This window comes from Podarcis tiliguerta, assembly GCF_965153285.1.
Source record: "Podarcis tiliguerta genome assembly, chromosome: 10".
Classification (NCBI taxonomy): Eukaryota; Metazoa; Chordata; class Lepidosauria; order Squamata; family Lacertidae; genus Podarcis; species Podarcis tiliguerta.
The window spans coordinates 69,856,182-69,874,845 of NC_139543.1; the positions used below are offsets into that span (position 1 = coordinate 69,856,182).

The 18,664-nt window shown below is 48.1% G+C and overlaps 1 protein-coding gene and 1 long non-coding RNA gene across 2 annotated transcripts in view; one reads left to right on the forward strand and one right to left on the reverse strand.

Annotated features, from left to right (window-relative positions):
- The window catches only part of SMO (smoothened, frizzled class receptor), a 31,075-nt gene extending 28,335 nt beyond the window's left edge, over positions 1-2,740 (reverse strand). Inside the window, exon 1 of the mRNA XM_083401965.1 lies at positions 1,892-2,740. Within this exon, the coding sequence (XP_083258091.1) occupies positions 1,892-2,177 (286 nt within the window). The 5' untranslated portion in view covers positions 2,178-2,740. The remainder of the gene's footprint in view (positions 1-1,891) is intronic.
- Positions 1-17,914, forward strand: part of LOC310659301 — a 327,135-nt gene extending 309,221 nt beyond the window's left edge. Inside the window, exons 2-3 of the long non-coding RNA XR_014502735.1 lie at positions 15,955-16,220; positions 16,482-17,914. This is a non-coding gene — a long non-coding RNA (uncharacterized lncRNA). The remainder of the gene's footprint in view (positions 1-15,954; positions 16,221-16,481) is intronic.
- The last annotated feature ends 750 nt before the right edge of the window (positions 17,915-18,664 follow it).

Sequence of the window (18,664 nt, forward strand, 5' to 3'; positions counted from 1 at the left end):
TCTTAGTGTATTTTTGGTCTTTGTTGGAAGCCGCCCAGAGTGGCTGGGGAAACCCAGCCAGATGGGCAGGGCACAAAAAATAAATTATTGTTATAAACAATTATTATTATTTCAGGTGCCCTCCACCTTCCTCCCTCTCTGCCAAGCTAGGGACCCTCTCCAATTGCATGTTCTTGAAAGGATGTGTGGAAGGTCTTCCACAGAGGTCTTCCAGCTATGGGTTGGCAAACACAGGCAACCAGTTCATGTGTGTGTGTGGCCGATTCCAAAGTGGCCACCCTCGAAGGCTGCAAAAGATCGCAATGCATTGCTCTGAAGTCACTCCGCTGCCAAGGAGTGTGGTGGAGTCTCCTTCTTTGGAGGTCTTTAAGCAGAGGCTTGACAACCATATGTCAGGAGTGCTCTGATGGTGTTTCCTGCTTGGCAGGGGGTTGGACTCGATGACCCTTGTGGTCTCTTCCAACTCTATGATTCTATTCTATGATTCTATGATTCACTACAGCACCAGATTTGGGGGGGTGAGGGAATCATCCCCCAACGGTTCTGTATTTTGCCAGAACCGAGGTGACAACCCTACACCCCGGCGTCTTGGGTGCCAACTCCCTGGGGCCCTGGGTGCAAGAGCATGCACAAAATCCCCCATGGAGGGATTAGGACCCTCGTACCGATGGGACCTTGTACCTCACGGCTTAGGACCCTCGTACCTATGGGACCGCCTCTCCTGGTATGCCCCATGGAGGACCTTAAGGTCCATAAATAGCAACACCCTAGTGGCTCCGGGCCCTAAGGAAGTCAGATTAGCCTCAACCAGAGGCAGGGCCTTTTCAACACTGGCCCCGACTTGGTGGAACACTCTCTCTCAGGCCAGGGCCCTGCAGGATCTGATTTCTTTCCGCAGGGCCTGTAAGACAGAGTTGTTCCGCCTGGCCTTTGGCTTGGAGCCAATTTGATTCCCTCCCCCTCTTTCTTTTCCCTTTCTCCTCCTGTGATGAGGCTGCATTTTAATGTTCCAATATTTTAATGTTGTCTTTTAATCTTGTTGTATTCATTCAACTTGTTTTATTATTGCTTGTTAGCCGCTCTGAGCCTGGCCTTGGCTGGGGAGGGCGGGGTATAAATAAAAATTATTATTATTATTATTATTATTACAGTGGTACCTCGGGTTACATATGCTTCAGCTTACAGACTCAGCTAACCCAGAAATAATACCTTGGGTTAAGAACTTTGCTTCAGGATAAGAACAGAAATCGGGCTCCGGCGGCGCGACAGCAGCAGGAGGCCCCATTAGCTAAAGTGGTGCTTCAGGTGGAGAGCAGTTTCAGGTTAAGAACGCACCTCTGGAATGAATTAAGTTCTTAACCCGAGGTACCACTGTACAATGAAATGAAAAGAATGCTTAAGACATCTTTTGTTAAAAGTCCAGAAGCTTTTCTGTTAGGTTGGCCAAATTCTGTGCGACTGCCATAAAACTTTTTGGTAGCATTATGGTAGCACAGCTCGTTCCCTAAGGCCTTGAATGACAATTTCAGGTTATATTTTAGTAATTAAGATTTAAATTATATATGTTTAACTGCTGCTATACAGGGGTACCCTGGGTTACAGATGCTTCAGGTTACAGACTCCGCTAACCCAGAAATAGTACCTTGGGTTAAGAACGTTGCTTTAGGATGAGAACAGAAATCGTGCAGCGGTGGCGCAGCGGGAGGCCCCATTAGCTAAAGTGGTGCTTCAGGTTAAGAACAGTCTCAGGTTAAGAATGGACCTCCGGAACGAATTAAATACTTAACCCGAGGTATCAGAGTTTGCAGGGCCAGGCACCCGCACATTTCCGCACGCTGCATGTCACCCACGGTCGTGGGGCTCCCCAACTCCCATCCAGCAGCCCACTTACCGGACCACAGGAGCAGCTTGTCGTGCGCCTCCTCTTGCGAGCTGGAGTCCCCGGCCAGGAGGGTGGAGGTGGCGGCGTAGGGCAGCGGAGAGCCCAGGCACACGCTTTGCTGGAGCGCCTCGCATTGCGCCGCGCGCTTGCACCGCTCCTCGCCCCGGCCCGACGGCGCCGCCGCCGCCGCGCTCCCGTTGAGCCTCGAGGCCGCCGCCTCCCCGCCGTCCAGGGCGCCCAGCCCCACGCCCAGCAGCCCCCAAAGCAGCCACCGGACCAGCCCCAAACGGGCCATCGGAGCGCCCGCGCCGCCTGCGCCTCCTCGGGTTTCCCCGGCCGTGCGCCTAGGGCGCACCGGGCTCCGCGCGCAAGGCGCCTAGTCCCGGGAGTCGCGGGCCGGGCAGCAGCAGCGGCGTCGCCTCGGCCTGGGCCTGGGCCCCACCGAAGGCCATGATCCGGAGAGCCGCCCCCTCGGCCGAGGCAGCCCCCGGGATGCTTTTTCCGTCCCCCCAAAAAGTCAGGAAGGAGCGGGAGGGAAAAAAAAACTTGGCGCGGACTTTGGCCAAAAGTTCCCAAGCAGAAGAAAAGCGGCTGCTGCAAAGTTTTGGCCGCCTCTTGCGGCAGCTCCTGCCGCCGCCGCCGCCGCCCGTTCCTCCTGCTCCTCCTCCTCCTCCTCCTCGGGCTTCTTTGTTGCTTTTGCTCCTTTCTCAAGAATGCGGGGCCGGGGGAGGGAGCCCAAAAGAGGGAGAGGAGCCCGGGCTCGCCGCCTCCCCCTTCTGCCTCCGCGATGGAAGCGCAGCGGGGGAAGGAGACGCCGAGAGAAAGCGAGCGAGCGAGCGAAGAAGACCGAGGAGAGGGAGACACACAGAGAGAGATCAGACCCACCCACCCCCCACAAAAAACCTGGGGAGCCCAGAGAGGAAAAAAACAAGGAGCCCCGTGTGTGGAGAGAGATGCTCCCTCGCTCCCCCTCCCCAAAAAACACAGAAAACTTTCCGCCTCCTCCTGACGCGCCCTGGGAGAAAAAAAAGTTACGTGTCCGTCGGTCACTGTCTAGCGTGACCGAGCGACGGATCTGGGGGGAGGGCAGCGCAGATTTTAAGCAGCCGGCTGTGTTATCCGAGGCAGCCGGTGCCAACCGGGTGCCTTCTAAAAGTTCTGGATTACAGCCAGTGCCGGATTTACGTATAAGCTAAACAAGCTCTAGTTTAGGGCCCCAGAAGAGTGGGGGCCCCCAGAAAAATTAAAGGGGGAAAAACTGGAGGTACATTTCCAAAATAGAAGATGAAAAACCAATAAAATAAAACCCACATACAGCAACAGTGTTTTGTGTTGTGTGGGCTCCTATGGTGTAAGTAATGGGCCCTGCCTGCTCGCCTGCTCCCTAAAATATCCCTGGTTTGCTCCTTTCTATATATATAGGGTGCCCACATTCTGCATGGATTGGGTGCATGGCAACAAATGGCTTGAGATACCTATTGGGTCCATAAATTACCATACAGCATATATTCAACACAAAAAACAGTGACAATTTGTTGTTGACAAAGGACAGCTGGACATAAAAAGGGCCCCATTACCTTTTGTAGCTTAGGGTCTCATCAAACTGAAATCCGTCCCTGACTACAGCCCCCCCCCCCATGAGCCAATGGAATAGAAATATAATTAATTGATATTATTATTCGTTCAGTTTTTTTAAAAAACCAAATAAACCCCACAACAAACGGTGGGTTGCTGCACCCAGCGTTAAATCATCCTAAGAGGAGACCCATTGAAATTAGTGAATGTGGACCACTTAGGTCTGTTGACTTCAATGGGTCTACTCTATGTAAAAAGTTAGTTGGATAGGCTTGTATTTATTTCATACGTGGTGAATTGAAACAACATAGGTATTATTTATTTGCTTACATTACATTATCTGTCTACAATGTTATCAACATTAAATTTGTGTTATGTTTATTCAAAACCTGCCAAGGAGTCCAATTCATTTTGTTGTGTTTTTAAATAGTTTGTATAAAGTTCCCATTCCTCCATGAAGTCACAGTTGTCCTTTTCTTGAAATTTGTATGTCAGTTTGGCCAGTTCTGCGTAGTTCGTCAATTTCTCTTGCCGCTGTTCCTTTGTCGGGGTTTCCTCATTCTTCCATCCTTGTGCTATCAAGACTCTTGCCGTTGTTGTAGTGTACATAAATAATAAAAAAGTGAATTTCATTAAAGGGAATTGTTTTCAAATAGACATGAAAACTTCCAAGTTAACAAATGCTCTACCTGCAGGTATAGGGCGGTATATAAATTCAATCAATCAATAATAACCCACCAATATAACCGATACTCCCGCTTCGACTACTGCAATGCGCTCCACGTGGGGCTACCTTTGAAGGTGACCCAGAAACTAAAACTAATCCAGAACGCGGCAGCTAAACTGGTGACTGGGAGCGGCCGCTGAGACCACATAACACTGGTCTTGAAGGACCTACACTGGCTCCCAGTACATTTCCGAGCACAATTCAAAGTGTGGGTGTTGACATTTAAAGCCCTAAACGGCCTCGGTCCAGTATACCTGAAGGAGCGTCTCCATCCCCATCATTCTGCCCGGATGCTGAGGTCCAGTGCCTAGGGCCTTCTGGCGGTTCCCTCCCTGCGAGAAGCCAGGTTACAGGGAACCAGGCACAGGGCCTTCTCGGTGGTGGCGCCCGCCCTGTGGAACGCCCTCCCAGCAGATGTCAAAGAGATAAACAACTACCTGACTTTCAGAAGACATCTTAAGGCAGCCCTGTTCAGGGAAGTTTTTAATGTATGACATATTAGTGTATTTTTGGTCTTTGTGGAAGCCGCCCAGAGTGGCTGGGGAAACCCAGCCAGATGGGCGGGGTACAAAGAATAAATTATTATTATTATTATTATTATTATTATTACATAGAAAACAACAATGAAACTAACACATCACACAGTCAGATGATTGCAGAAATCAAACTCGCCTCGTAGCTAAATATCTCACAGAGAAGGGAAACCGGCACATTTTCAACCAGAGTCAGAATCACAGAATTGTAGACTTGGAAGGGACCCTAAGGGTCATCTAGTCCAACCCCCTGCAGTTAAGCCCCTGTGGATGCCTGCCACATCTATGTGCTATTTATTTCATACAAATTATATACTGATTTTTTAAAAGAAAAACATAATTCAAAGCAGCTTACAAGCAATTTCAAATACATAAACAAAACACCCCTCAACCCATTAAAAAAATATTATTCAGATTTCTTTTTCATTCATTACATACATCTCATATATCCATAACATTTACTATGCGTTCCTTTCTTCCTCCCCTCCTGGGTTTCCCCCAACCTCCACTTCTGGTTTGTTTCTCCTTTCGCCCACCTTGCTACCTTCTAAAAGAAAAAATTCTAATAACATATTTATACAATAACATCTAACCTACAAACATCAAGATGAAAATAAATACACCATATTATTTCTCTACCTTCTACACATTTTCTAATACTAATGATGTGAATGTCTAAATCCTGCCATCAAGTCTATAGACTTTCTTTGTTTCTGCAAATGTAATATAAATGGTTCCCATTCTTTTTTTTATAATAATATTTATTAGAAGTTTTATAGTTACAGAAAAAAAGTATGAGAGAAAAAAAAGCAATAAAAAATTAACAAACAATACATCGAAAATAGAAAGAAAAAACAATACATCAAAACAACAAGAAAAAACAAAAACATTTAAAAACACACCCAATTTCCATATCTTTATCTTTCATTTACTTGTTTCCTCGACTTCCTCACACCTCCCTTTTTTGTATTCTAGTTCAAATTAGCGAGTTCAGCAAATCCTTTCCCTCTTTCTCAATTTTTTGTTCTATAATTTATCTTAACACCGTCTACCTTTAAATTTTCCACTTTAGCCCATTAACAATCAGTTTTTGCTTAATTCTTTAGAACATTTCTGCTAAAACCATATAATTTCATTCCAGTATTCTTCTAAAATTCATTAATTTTGCAGTATTTCTGTAAATATACTTTAATTTTTTTTCCAGTCTTCTTCCACCGACTCGTCTCCCTGGTCTCGGATTCTGCCAGTCATTTCCGCCATTTCCATGTAGTCCATCAGCTTCATCTGCCATTCTTCCCGGGTGGCGGTTCCCATTACTTTTCAAAGTCTCTGTTGTCATTTTCTCTTAGTCTGTCTGTCATTTTTTGCCAGTTCTGGATAGTTCATCAACTTCTCTTCTTTTGTTGGTATTTCTCCAGTCTTCCAATTTTGTGCAATCAACATTCTTGCAGCTGTAGTGGCATACGTAAATAAAGTCACCCATTCTTAACTCTATTAAACCCAGTCCTAAACGTATCCTGTACATTACACTTCAATTTGAATATGTTTGTCATTTAAAAAAATAATGCATTACATCTGTATCTCAAAGGAACCTAAAAAACTGCCTTTTGTACATGGTGAATTTGATGCAGGTGAGAACTTTATTGTCTTTAAGGTGGCATAATGTGGATACTTTTATTTGTAGATTTCAGAGACCAGCAGCTTAGGCTAAGTTCCTTTAGCTGACCTTTAGTTAGCCATACCAAAAAAAATTCTTTCTAGACTGTTTACAAATTAAAATATAAAAAATAATCAGGAAATGTGATTATTGTACACAACTGCAAGACTACCAACCAAGTTTCTAAACCCAGGACCTTGGTGAAATAAATCACTGATTCATTAAAACCTCACTCAAAGCTTTCCTTCAAACAAAATCACTGTTTCAGTAACATTATTCTGATAACTCCTGTATTTAATTAGCTGCTTTGTCAGGAAACAAACCAGAAATACGCAGATTATAAATGACTGACAGCGCAGGATTATATCTGATTCACTCTCCGGCAATGCAAGAATGACACTCGAGCATCTGACATGTTATTCGCTTTTGCTGCACATTAAGGGAATTCATCATGCGAAAGGCTGGGCTGGATGAATCCCTAGCCGGAATTAAGATTGCCGGAAGAAATATCAACAACCTCAGATACGCAGATGACACAACCTAGATGGCAGAAAGTGAGGAGGAATTAAAGAACCTCTTAATGAGGGTGAAAGAGGAGAGTGCAAAATATGGTCTGAAGCTCAACGTCAAAAAAACGAAGATCATGGCCACTGGTCCCATCACCTCCTGGCAAATAGAAGGGGAAGAAATGGAGGTGGCAGTGAGAGATTTTACTTTCTTGGGCTCCATGGCCACTGCAGATGGTGACAGCAGCCATGAAATTAAAGGACGCCTGCTCCTTGGGAGAAAAGCAATAATAAACCTAGACAGCATCTTAAAAAGCACCTTGCCAACAAAGGTCCGTATAGTTAAAGCTATGGTTTCCCAGTAGTGATGTATGGAAGTGAGAGCTGGACCATAAAGAAGGCTGATAGCCAAAGAATGGATGCTTTTGAATTCTGGTGCTGGAGGACTCTTGAGAGTCCCATGGACTGCAAGAAGATCAAACCTCTCCATTCTGAAGGAAATCAGCCCTGAGTGCTCACTGGAAGGACAGATCCTGAAACTGAGGCTCCAAGACTTTGGCCACCTCATGAGAAGAGAAGACTCCCTGGGAAAGACCCTGATGTTGGGAAAGATGGAGGGCACAAGCAGAAGGGGACGACAGAGGACGAGATGGTTGGACAGTGTTCTCGAAGCTACCAGCATGAGTTTGACCAAACTGCGGGAGGCAGTGGAAGACAGGAGGGCCTGGCGTGCTCTGGTCCAGGGGGTCACGAAGAGTCAGACACGACTAAACGACTAAACAACAACAAAGGGATATAATTTGCAGGAATATTAGACATGACTTCCTGGATCAGAGCAAAGTTGGGCCAACATTCCAGTTTGGATCCAAAGACTCCTTCATTTCGGTGGAAGGTGCTGTATGGAGATTTGTCCAATCACAACCTAAAGTCTCCAATGGTAACCAGCTACATATTTCTATAAATTTCACATCCGAGGCATAGTGGTGTTGGCAATCTACTCTAGAATCTGCCCTATGGATGGTTTGGGCAGCCAATCCCAGCAGCCTCAGCTAGCATGGCTGTACTGGCTGGGGCTGATGGGAGTTGAAATCCAAAACATCTGGACGGGCACTAGATTGGAGTAGACTGGACAATTCCCTCAACATCCGGAAAACAAAAGTAACCCGTTTCTGAAAGGGACATCCCAACCATCACCTGTAAGATAAGGCGGGAACATAAGAACAGCCCTGCTGGCCCAGACCAAAGCAGAGTTTTTCAAACCCAGTATCTGGTTTCTGTGGGAGATTTGAAGTTAAATCTAACAAGGTTAGTTAGTATGAGAAGGGGTTAAGGACCACAGAGTTATAACTTGCTAGAGTAGTCTCAGTTATATCACACCCTCTCTTCTAAGAGGAAGTAAGGCTTGTTTCCTGTTCTGGCTCCTGCTCCCGCACCCTCCATGCTGCACACAACAGAGGCAAACATGCCTGAACATATCCCTCTGCCTGAAACATGTGTCTGAGGCCGCCTTTGTTGGGGTTTTCCCCCAACTAAGAACCTTTGCCTGCATTTTATCATTGTTGCCAAGGGCAATGCATGACTGTAAGTAAAGTATACTTTAAACTTGCTTCAATGTGTGGTCTGATTCTTTGCTGGAGGGGCTGGAGGGGGCCCGTTGCCTCAAGTAGCTGGAATGAGGGGAGTCCCACATATAAGACATGAAAGTCATCCTAACAGGATGTCGTTTATTTATTTCGTAAGGTTTATACACTGCTTGATTGTAAAAACAACAACCCTCAAAGCAGTTTAAAAGGTAAAGGGACCCCTGACCACCAGGCGTGGCCGACTCTGGGGTTGCGGCGCTCATCTCGCTTTATTGGCCGAGGGAGCCGGCGTACAGCTTCCGGGTCATGTGGCCAGCACAACTAAGCCGCTTCTGGCGAACCATAGCAGCGCACGGAAACACCATTTACCTTCCCGCCAGAGCGGTACCTATTTATCTACTTGCACTTTGATGTGCTTTTGAACTAGGTTGGCAGGAGCAGGGACCGAGTAACGGGAGCTCACCCCCTCGCGGGGATTTGAACCGCCGACCTTCTGATCAGCAAGTCCTAGGCTCTGTGTTTTAACCCACAGTGCCACCCGCGTCCCTCAAAGCAGTTTGCAAAAAGATAAAACAATAAAACCAATAAAAAAATTACAACCCTGAGCTTGGATAACAGAGGGAAAGCTTCGAGCTACCCTAAACTCTAATTGGCTAAGAACTGGAAAATCACAGGAACCATCCTCTGCTGCCTTCTGCCTGTTAGGGCTGGAATAACCCTACTCATTGGGTCCCCCCCTCCCGACTGACTGTTAAGGCCTAAGGTCACAAATTTATTTCACACAGGGAAGATGGGCTATTCTAATCCAGACTCAAATCCTCTCGTGCACTGCTCCTTATATTGCTAAGACCTTGGTGATCCACTGTTGTCAGCAGAATAAGTATAACCCCTTGTAAGTGTGGGCATTAAGTGTGGGGGCATTGTATATTGGGGGAAGGCTGCTACTCAGAAATCCAAAATTGGGGTCCCGGGGTTTTGGGAGGGGGGAATACACTTGAGCCAGAATGAAGAAGAACATTTGCTAGGCAGTGAACCCAAGTCCAAAGCTTACAGTATTTTGGTTTTTGCCTGGAATAAGGAAAATATAGGCTGGGTTTTTGGACGCCATTGGGACTTCCTGAAAGAGCTGCTTGCATGAGGAACCCCCATTACACCATAAACCCCCATCCGGAAGCATCCTGGGCATTGGGTGATATCAGTGGCGTAGCGTGGGTTGTCAGCACCCGGGGCAAGGCAAGTAATTTGTGCCCCCTAACCCGGGGCAAGGCAAGTAATTTGCAACCCCCCCCCGCTGCACTGTCCCTCCCCCAGATAGTCCCTCGCTCTCTCTCCGCACCGCACCGCACGCCTGGCACCCTCCCCTCCACAGTGGGCGGCGACCCGGCGGCTCGGATCGGATTTGCACAGCCAGCACTGCAGTGAGAGAGAGTGAGTGAGCCAGGTAGGGGCAGAGAGCTGCGAGTGTGAGCGCCCCCCCCCAGATGTTGCACCCGGTGCGGCTGGCCCCCCCTGCACCCCCCACGCTATGCCACTGGGTGATATTTTTCCCACGTGAGATTTCATTCGCATTAACGCTCCCTTCCTAACCCCCTTTTCTCACGCTTGAGCCACTATCCTTTCAATCTTCAACAAGCCACATTTGCCATGGATAATTTTTTTAATACCCCAGCTGCTATCTCTACTGGGTTTGAAATGGTATTTGCAAACGTTTTACCTGTGTATGTATGTTTAACGGTTTTATTATCTTTTTTACGGTATATATATTTTTATTAGTTTTTCTTAAACATATCATTTCCAACAATCACATAACATAACTTCTTATACATTGTTTTAGACTTCCATCCACACCTCTGATGATTTTCCGTCCTTTATCACTTATTCTGCATTTCTTAATATATCTAATACTATTATTTATCATCAACTCATAATTCTCCTCATAGTCTTTCTTGCAATATTTCATATAGTTCTCCTTACAAAACTTCTTACAGTCCTACTAGCGTAATCTGTTCATTACTATTACTTTTCAAATAGTTCGTATATTTACTCCAGTCTCCTAATAATCTCTGGTCCCGCAGGTTTTGAATCCTTCCAGTTAATTTATCAAATTCTGCACAGTCCATCAATTTCATTAACGGTTTTAACAATGTTTTTATAACTGCAGTGGCTTCCTATATGTTCCTATACGGTGTGGCGGAATTGCTTTGAGGACCCTCGTACCTACGGGACTGCCTCTCCTGGTATGTCCCACGGAGGACCTTATGGTCTTCAAACAAAAACATCTTGGAGGTCCCGGGCCACAGGGAGGTTAGGCTGGCCTCAACCAGAGCCAGGGCCTTTTCGGCTGTAGCCCCAACTTGCTGGAACGCTCTGTCACAAGAGACTAGGGCCCTGTGGGACTTGACATCTTTCCGCAGGGCCTGAAAGACAGAGCTGTTCCACCAGGCCTTTGGCCAAGGCACAGTCTGACCCCCCCCCCCCCCGTAATCCTCACAGAACTCTAGCCCAATGGCTGCCATTAATTTGATTCTGAATTTATTTTAGAATGAATTGATTTTAGAATGCTGTGTTACTTGTATTCTTGTTAGCCGCTCTGAGCCCAGCTTCGGCTGAGGAGGGCGGGATATAAAAATGTTTTCATTACAGTGGTACCTCGGGTTAAGTTCTTAATTCGTTCCAGAGGTCTGTTCTTAACCTGAAACTGTTCTTAACCTGAAGCACCACTTTAGCTAATGGGGCCTCCTGCTGCTGCCACGCCGCCAGAGCACGATTTCTGTTCTCATCCTGAAGCAAAGTTCTTAACCTGAAGCACTATTTCTGGGTTAGGGGAGTCTGTAACCTGAAGCGTCTGTAACCTGAAGTGTATGTAACCCGAGGTACCACTGTATTTTATATTATTATTCAGAGAACGGTCATCCTCAAAAAAAGGCTGGTGTGTGTTGTGGGGGGGGGGGGATAGAGAAAGAGGGAGAAATTAATCCTGCAATCTTGAGGACCACCAGGTGTTATGGAAGGTGCAGTCCGCACACTGCTTTGCAAAGCCAGGTTTGGAGACAAGCCGCAAAAACATCTCTCTCTGCCTCTCTGGGCAGCGCAGAGAGTATCCGCCACTGATTGCCCTCCTGGATGCATCTCTCCTCAGCACCTTAGAGCAACAGGTCTGGCTAGAATCTGAGGCAACAGCCTTCCGGGCTTCCCAGCCGAGTCCAGGCTCCATCGCAGGCCAGGCCTCTCCGCCAAACAGGCTCCCTCTGTGCCTCTCTGCTCTCTGACGCTGCTGCAATCTTGGCCTGCGAAGCGGGACGTGGGTGGCTTTGCTCCTACTCCAGCGGCGCTCTGTTTGCTGGGAGGCGGAGGGGGGCTCTGGGGCTGCCAGGGTAGGGAGCCTGTGGGTGGGTGGTCCCTCTGCGTGGAGGCCTCCCTCCCTCCCTGCTTCCCCTCTCCTGCCTGCCTGAGTGCAGCTGCTCAGCCATCTTTCCATGCACAGAAGGACCACGGAGTGACCGGCTGCCTCCGTCTCTCGCCCGGAATTCAAAGGGGGCGAAGCCTTGGAAGCAGAGTTGTCACCAGGGAGGTCAAGGTGGGTGGCGCTTCCAGTGAAGGGTTGGGGTCTCCTGTGCTTCCGGCAGTGGGGGGGTGGGGTGTTCCAGGTTTGGAGACCGGGGGCTACCCTGCAGGGGTTCTGGGAGAGGTCCTGAGCCCTACGGTCACAGATCTGCCTTGCCCTCTTTCTGGTTTCTGGACCAGTTAAAAATCAACAGCAACCTTGCTTCTTAAAACTGCAAAACAAAGATCCAGATTTCTTGCACTCTTGATATGCCCAGAGGCCGCTTTGTGCCGTGAGCCTTCTCCCAGAGCCTGCCGTCGTGGCAGAAAAGGTCTGGAGGTCGAAAGGCAGGCTGGCATTTTGGATGGGTGGTCTTCTCCAGCAGGTGAGATTTCTGAGAGAGAAATCACCCACCTTTTGCACCAACGCTCCTGCCTTAACCCCCTTTTCTCAGCCTGAAGCCACCATTCTCCAGATCCCAATCAAGCCGCTTTTTCAGCGGAGATTCTTTAATATCCCAGCTGTTGTCTCCATTGGGTCTGAAATCGTTTTTGCAAGCGTTTTACCCCTTTCTGTATATTTAACAGTGTTCAAATTGTTTCTGCATCCGCAGTGGTTTCCTATACAGTTTGTTTTCTTCCAAATGGTTTTGAAGTGCAGGAGAGAGAGGAGGGATGAATCCTGCAATCCTGAGGACCACCAGGCGTTATGGTGGGAAGGGTGCAGTCCAAACATTGCCTTGCAAAGCCAGGTTTGGAGACGAGCCACAAAAACATCTCTCTCTGCCTCTATGGGCAGCGCAGAGAGAACCCACCACCAATGGCCCTCCTGGACACATCTTGGAGCAACAGGTCTGGCTAGAATCTGAGGCAACAGCCTTCTGGGCTTCCCAGCCGAGTCCAGGCTCCATCGCAGGCCAGGCCTCTGCGCCAAACAGGCTCCCTCTGTGCCTCTCTGCTCTCTGACGCTGCTGCAATCTTGGCCCGCGAAGCGGGACGTGGGTGGCTTTGCTCCTACTCCAGCGGCGCTCTGTTTGCTGGGAGGCGGAGGGGGGCTCTGGGGCTGCCAGGGCAGGGAGCCTGTGGGTGGGTGGTCCCCCTGCATGGAGGCCTCCCTCCCTCCCTCCTCCCCTCTCCTGCCTGCCTGAGTGCAGCTGCTCAGCCATCTTTCCATGCACAGAAGGACCACGGAGTGACCGGCTGCCTCCGTCTCTCGCCCGGAATTCAAAGGGGGCGAAGCCTTGGAAGCAGTGTTGTCACCAGGTAGGTCAAGGTGGGTGGCCCTTCCAGGGAAGGGTTGGGGTCTCCTGCGCTTCCGGCAGTGGGGGGAGGGATTCCAGGTTTGGAGACCAGGGGGGCCCCTGCAGGGGTTCTGGGAGAGGTCCTGAGCCCTACGGTCCCAGATCTGCCTTGCTCGCTTTCTGGCTTTTGGACCAGTTAAAAAGCAACAGCAATGAGTGCAAAACAAAGAAAAGCCCCAGTTTCTTGCGCTCTTGATATGCTCAGAGGCCACTTTGTCCTGTGAGCCTCCTCCCAACGCCTGCTGTCGTGGCAGAAAATGTCTGATTGGACCAGTTAGAAAGCAACAGCAACCTTGCTTCTTAGACTGCAAAACAAAGAAAAGTTTCTTGCACTCTTGATATGCCCAGAGGCTGCTTTGTCCTGTGAGCCTCCTCCCAGCGCCTGCCGTCGTGGCAGAAAAGGTCTGAAGGTAGAAAGGCAGATGGCTCAGCCATCTTTCCGTGCACCAAAGGACCACGGAGCAACCAGGTGCCCCTGTCTCTCTCTCCCTGGCACCAGGATTTTAAAATTAAGCGGCATAAGAAGAGCCCACGGATCAGGGCAGTGGCCCATATCTAGTCCAAAATGCAGTATCTTTTTATTTTATTTTTTGCTCTGCACGTGTTTTTTTAAATAATTTTTTTTATTAACAATTTCAACATAACAAATTATCAAAACAAGTCATCTTCATTATTTCCTCCCCCTTTTTCCACCTCCCCAACAGACCCCCCCTCTCCCCCCTCAAGACTTCCTTTAAATCTTCTCTTTGGTTTCTCAACTCATGTTAGTCTCTGCATACTGTAAAATTGTACACATCCTTATATTATCTATCTACTGTATTAACCCCCAATAAATTTTGTGTATGCTTATTCAAAACCTGCCAAGGAGCCCAGTTCATTTTGCTGTCTTTTTAACTCATTTGTAAAAAAGTTCCCATTCTTCTTTAAAGTCACAGTTGTCCTTATCTCTGTAGCTGTCAACTTTCAGATTTGAAAATAAGGGATCAGCAGCCTTGAAAATAAGGGACCAGCCGCCTCACCTGTCCCGGGGAAAGTCTACGGGATATCTAACAATCCGGGATAGCAGCAGGAAACGGCGCCGGAATAAGGAAATTTCCCGTAAAAAAAGGGAAGGTTGACAGCTATGTCTTATCTCGCAATTTGTATGTCAGTTTTGCCAGTTCTGCACAGAGCCTGAAAGCAGGATCTGAGTGTTAAGTTGTGGGTGAACATATCAGACGACACAGCGATTCTTCAAACAACTCTTGTTTATTCAGAGGCCAGAACAGAACTGAACTGAAAGGTTCAGTCAGCCTGCTTATACAGAGCTCCCGTACAACGTTACTGTAACAATTTTCTAAAACTATCCAATCACTGAACGTCACTTTCGATCCCTTATTTGCATAACTATCTACAGTATCCCCCTGCTGGCCCAGGGTGAGAACTTCAGTACATAACACTGAGCACAAGAGCAATTTTCCCCACCTGTGGTTTCCAGCGACTGAGAATCAGAAGCATCGCTGCCTCTGGCATCTTTTTATTTGGTCTGGGAGGAATGTAGGCAAGTGCCATGCCTTGCCCCGCCCATTCTTGCCTTAGGCCCCGCCCACCACCCACCAGCTGTCCCCAGAAGTCCGCCCTCTAGGGAACGCAGCCCTTGGGCTTAAACCTCCGTCCCTCACCTTGCATACATTGGATTCAAGCGGCCTTCCTTACCCTCGAACCCACGAGAGGTTGGGGAACTGTAGCTGATGGGAACTGTGGAGCAAAACCTGTGAGGGCACCAGGTTGAGGAAGGCTGGATGAAAGGAAAGCCAAAAGCCAACAGGTCACACACAGTGGACGTTTATTCTCACAGAAACGTAGCGCCACATTGAACAGAACATGTAAAATTCAACAGTGACGGTGTCCTCCATTTTGAAAAAGAATTGACCAATCAAAGCCCCAAAGTCCACATAACAGAGAAGGAGGAGGTTAAGGGCTGGTCGAGTTTTGCAATGTCTTGGGAGCCCAGGAAAAGTGTAACAAAAAAGCTCACAACCAATGGGTGGTATAATAATAATACAGTGGTACCCCGCAAGACGAATGCCTCGGAAGACGAAAAACTCGCTAGACGAAAGGGTTTTTCGTTTTCTGAGGGCTTCGCAAGACGGATTTTCCTAAGGGCTTGCTTCGCTAGACAAAACGGCCCTGCCTCTCGTGTCATGGCGACGGTCGCACGCTCGCTTCCCCACTCCTCCGGCTCCCTCCCACCTTCCGGCCGACCTTCCGGCTACTCTGCGCCGCTGCCCACCGCCCTCGCGCGCTCCCCTCGGGAGCCGTTGCCGCCAGCAGCCAGCGCTGCAGCCGGAGTCGCGCTCCTGAGCCCCGCCGCCCTCCAGCAGCCGCGTTTCGCGGTGTCCACAAGGCGCGGGTGACTCCAAGGAGCGGCTGCGGCAGCTGCCCTGCTTCTCCCCACCCCTCCCCGCCATGGGGCTTCGCAAGACGAAAGAACTCGCTCTACGAAAAAACTCGCGGAACGAATTAATTTCGTCTTGCGAGGCACCACTGTAATAATAATAATAATAATAATAATAATAATAATAATAATAATATATTATTTATACCCCACCCATCTGGCTGGGTTTATAAGAAGGCCGTTTATATACAGTCATACCTCTGGTTACAGGTTGCGTTTTTTCGGGTTGTGGACCACCAAAACCTGGAAGTACCGGAACGGGTTACTTCCACGTTTTGGCAGTCGCGCATGCGCAGAAGCGCCGAATCGCAACCTGCGCATGCGCGGGTTGTGAACACTGCAGGTTGTGAACGTGCATCCCACACAGATCACGTTCACAACCCGAGTGTCCACTGCGCAGCCATCAATGTGCACAGCATTTTATCGTGAAATGTACGACAACAGTAACCAACAATCCCCACTTTCTGTGTTAACTAGTACCGTATTTTTCACTCTATAAGACGCACCAGATCACAAGACGCACCTAGTTTTTGGAGGAGGAAAACAAGAAAAAAAATATTCTGAATCTCAGAAGCCAGAACAGCAAGAACACTGCGCAGTAAAAGCAGCAATCCCTCTTGCTGTTCTGGCTTCTGGGATAGCTGCGCAGCCTGCATTCGCTCCATAAGACGCACACACATTTCCCCTTACTTTTTAGGAGGGAAAAAGTGAGTCTTATAGAGCAAAAAATACGGTAGATAGGGAGCTCCACAGAGTGGAAACAGGAGGGGAGGAAGGTGTTAGGGAAATGAGGGATTAAGTTGAAGAAATAAATTATTATTATTATTATTATTATTATTATTATTATTATTCCCATTGGCTATTTGCTGCCCAACTCGGTGAGGTCAGTGAGATGAACTCGCGGCCGGACAGATAATCTGTGGCTGGCATCTTTGCTTCCCCCAAAATCCCCAAGGGTGCCTCGCACGTTGCCAGTTTTGAAAATTCACACTGCATGAAATACGGCGCACGGAAGAAGACTCCGTACACCGCCAGATCTTCTTGGGAAACAACAACAACAAAAAAAGGCACCCAGAGTGTCAAAAGATACAGGCACTGGGCTTGAAGAACAGGTCCCATGGCTGAATTCAAAAACATTATACATTCAATCACAGCGAAATTAAGCCCTGGCAGGTGGTCATCTGACCTCCCAAAAACCTCCCAAGGCAGGAGAGTCCAGAATCTGCAGAGGGAGACCATTTCATTATAAATGGCTCTTACCATCAGAACGTTCTTCCTAAGGTTTAGTTCAGGGGTAGGCAACCTAAGGCCCAGGGGCCGGATCTGGCCCAATCGCCTTCTCAATCCGGCCTGCGGACGGTCCGGGAATTAGCGTGTTTTTACATGAGTAGAATGTGTCCTTTTATTTCAAATGCATCTCTGGGTTATTTGTGGGGCATGGGAATTCGTTCATTATTTCCCCCCCCCCCAAATATAGTCTGGCCCCCCACAAGGTCTAAGGGACGACGGACCGGCCCCCTGCTGAAAAAGGTGGCTGACCCCTGGTTTAGTTGAAATCTCCTTCCTTGTAACTTGAATCCACTGGGTTCCGGAGCGGCAGAAAAAAAGCTTGTTCCCCTTTTCCATGTGACAATCTCAGACCGTTTTCTTCTCCTGAAATTCCTGGCCCACCCTCTTCCCTAATATTTCCCCCCCCTTCTGCATTTTTTTGGGGGTGGGCGGAAGGGCACCCTACTACTGAGAGTGCCTCAGAACAAGGAAGACTGCCTTAAAAGCACCCTCAGGGTCCTCAGTCCTTTTCCAAGTGCCCCTCTCTCAAATTTATTTTATTTATTAAATTTGTATCTCGCCCTAAACCTGCAGATCCCAGGGCGGTTCATGACATAAAATTACAATATAAAAAAAGACAAAATGCACAATGAAAATAAGAACGGAAGCAAACCAAAAGCACTTTCAAAAGGGACGACAGTACGGATGGAGTGGGGGGGACTAATGGCCCCCACATTATTTATTTAAGCCATTTTCATAAACCACTTAATAAAATAAAATGTCTAAACAGTGTAAATAAAACAGAAAAATAATTTATTAGTAACGTACAGATGAAAAAACAGAACTTAGAAACAAGTATACAGAGCTAAACGATGTACCCAGGTTTGCTGAAATAATTGTTTAAAAAAAAAATATATATATGGCAATGTTTTATTTTGTGGTTTGTAAACCGCTTAGAGCTTGTTTTTCAAACAGTCTGGCAGTGTTGAATGTTGTTAAATAAAATAAATAAATCCCTAAGGCCCCTCCCAGGTTGAGGAACCATTTCCCAACCCTCCAATTTTCTACCTACGAAGGCGCCTCCGCCATTTTGAAAACCGCCCTTGCCAATTTTGACATTGTGCCGGGAGCTTCAGCCAAGTGGGCGAGGCTCCTGGCTTCAGACATTGCCCCTTCCTTGACCCGTGAGGGACGGGGCGGCCATGGGGCGATGGGAGATGCTAAACCTGTGGCCCGCCAACCTTGGCCCTAAAGAGGACACTACAGACAACATGGCAACGGCGAGGTAGGTTTTACTGGAGTTTACGGGACGAGGTCACTTCCTGTAGGGAGCCATCTTGGATCCCAGGGAGACGGGCAAGGGTTTGGTCCTAGCGAAGGCCGTTCCGCTGTTTCCCTGCTTCTGTTGAGGCATCTCTTTGTCATCTTAGACCTCTCTTACCCATTGGTCTGTTACATTCACGTTGCCTCCATTGAAGGTTCAGGTTTTCCTCCACTCCAAGATGACCTCTTTCATTCCCCCTGTGGCTCAGCTGCAGTTTGGGGAGGGTCCTCATTTCCACGTACAGTGGTACCTCTGGATGCGAACGGCATCCGTTCCGGAGCCCCGTTCACATCCTGAGTAAAATGTAAGACGTGACTGCGTGTCTGC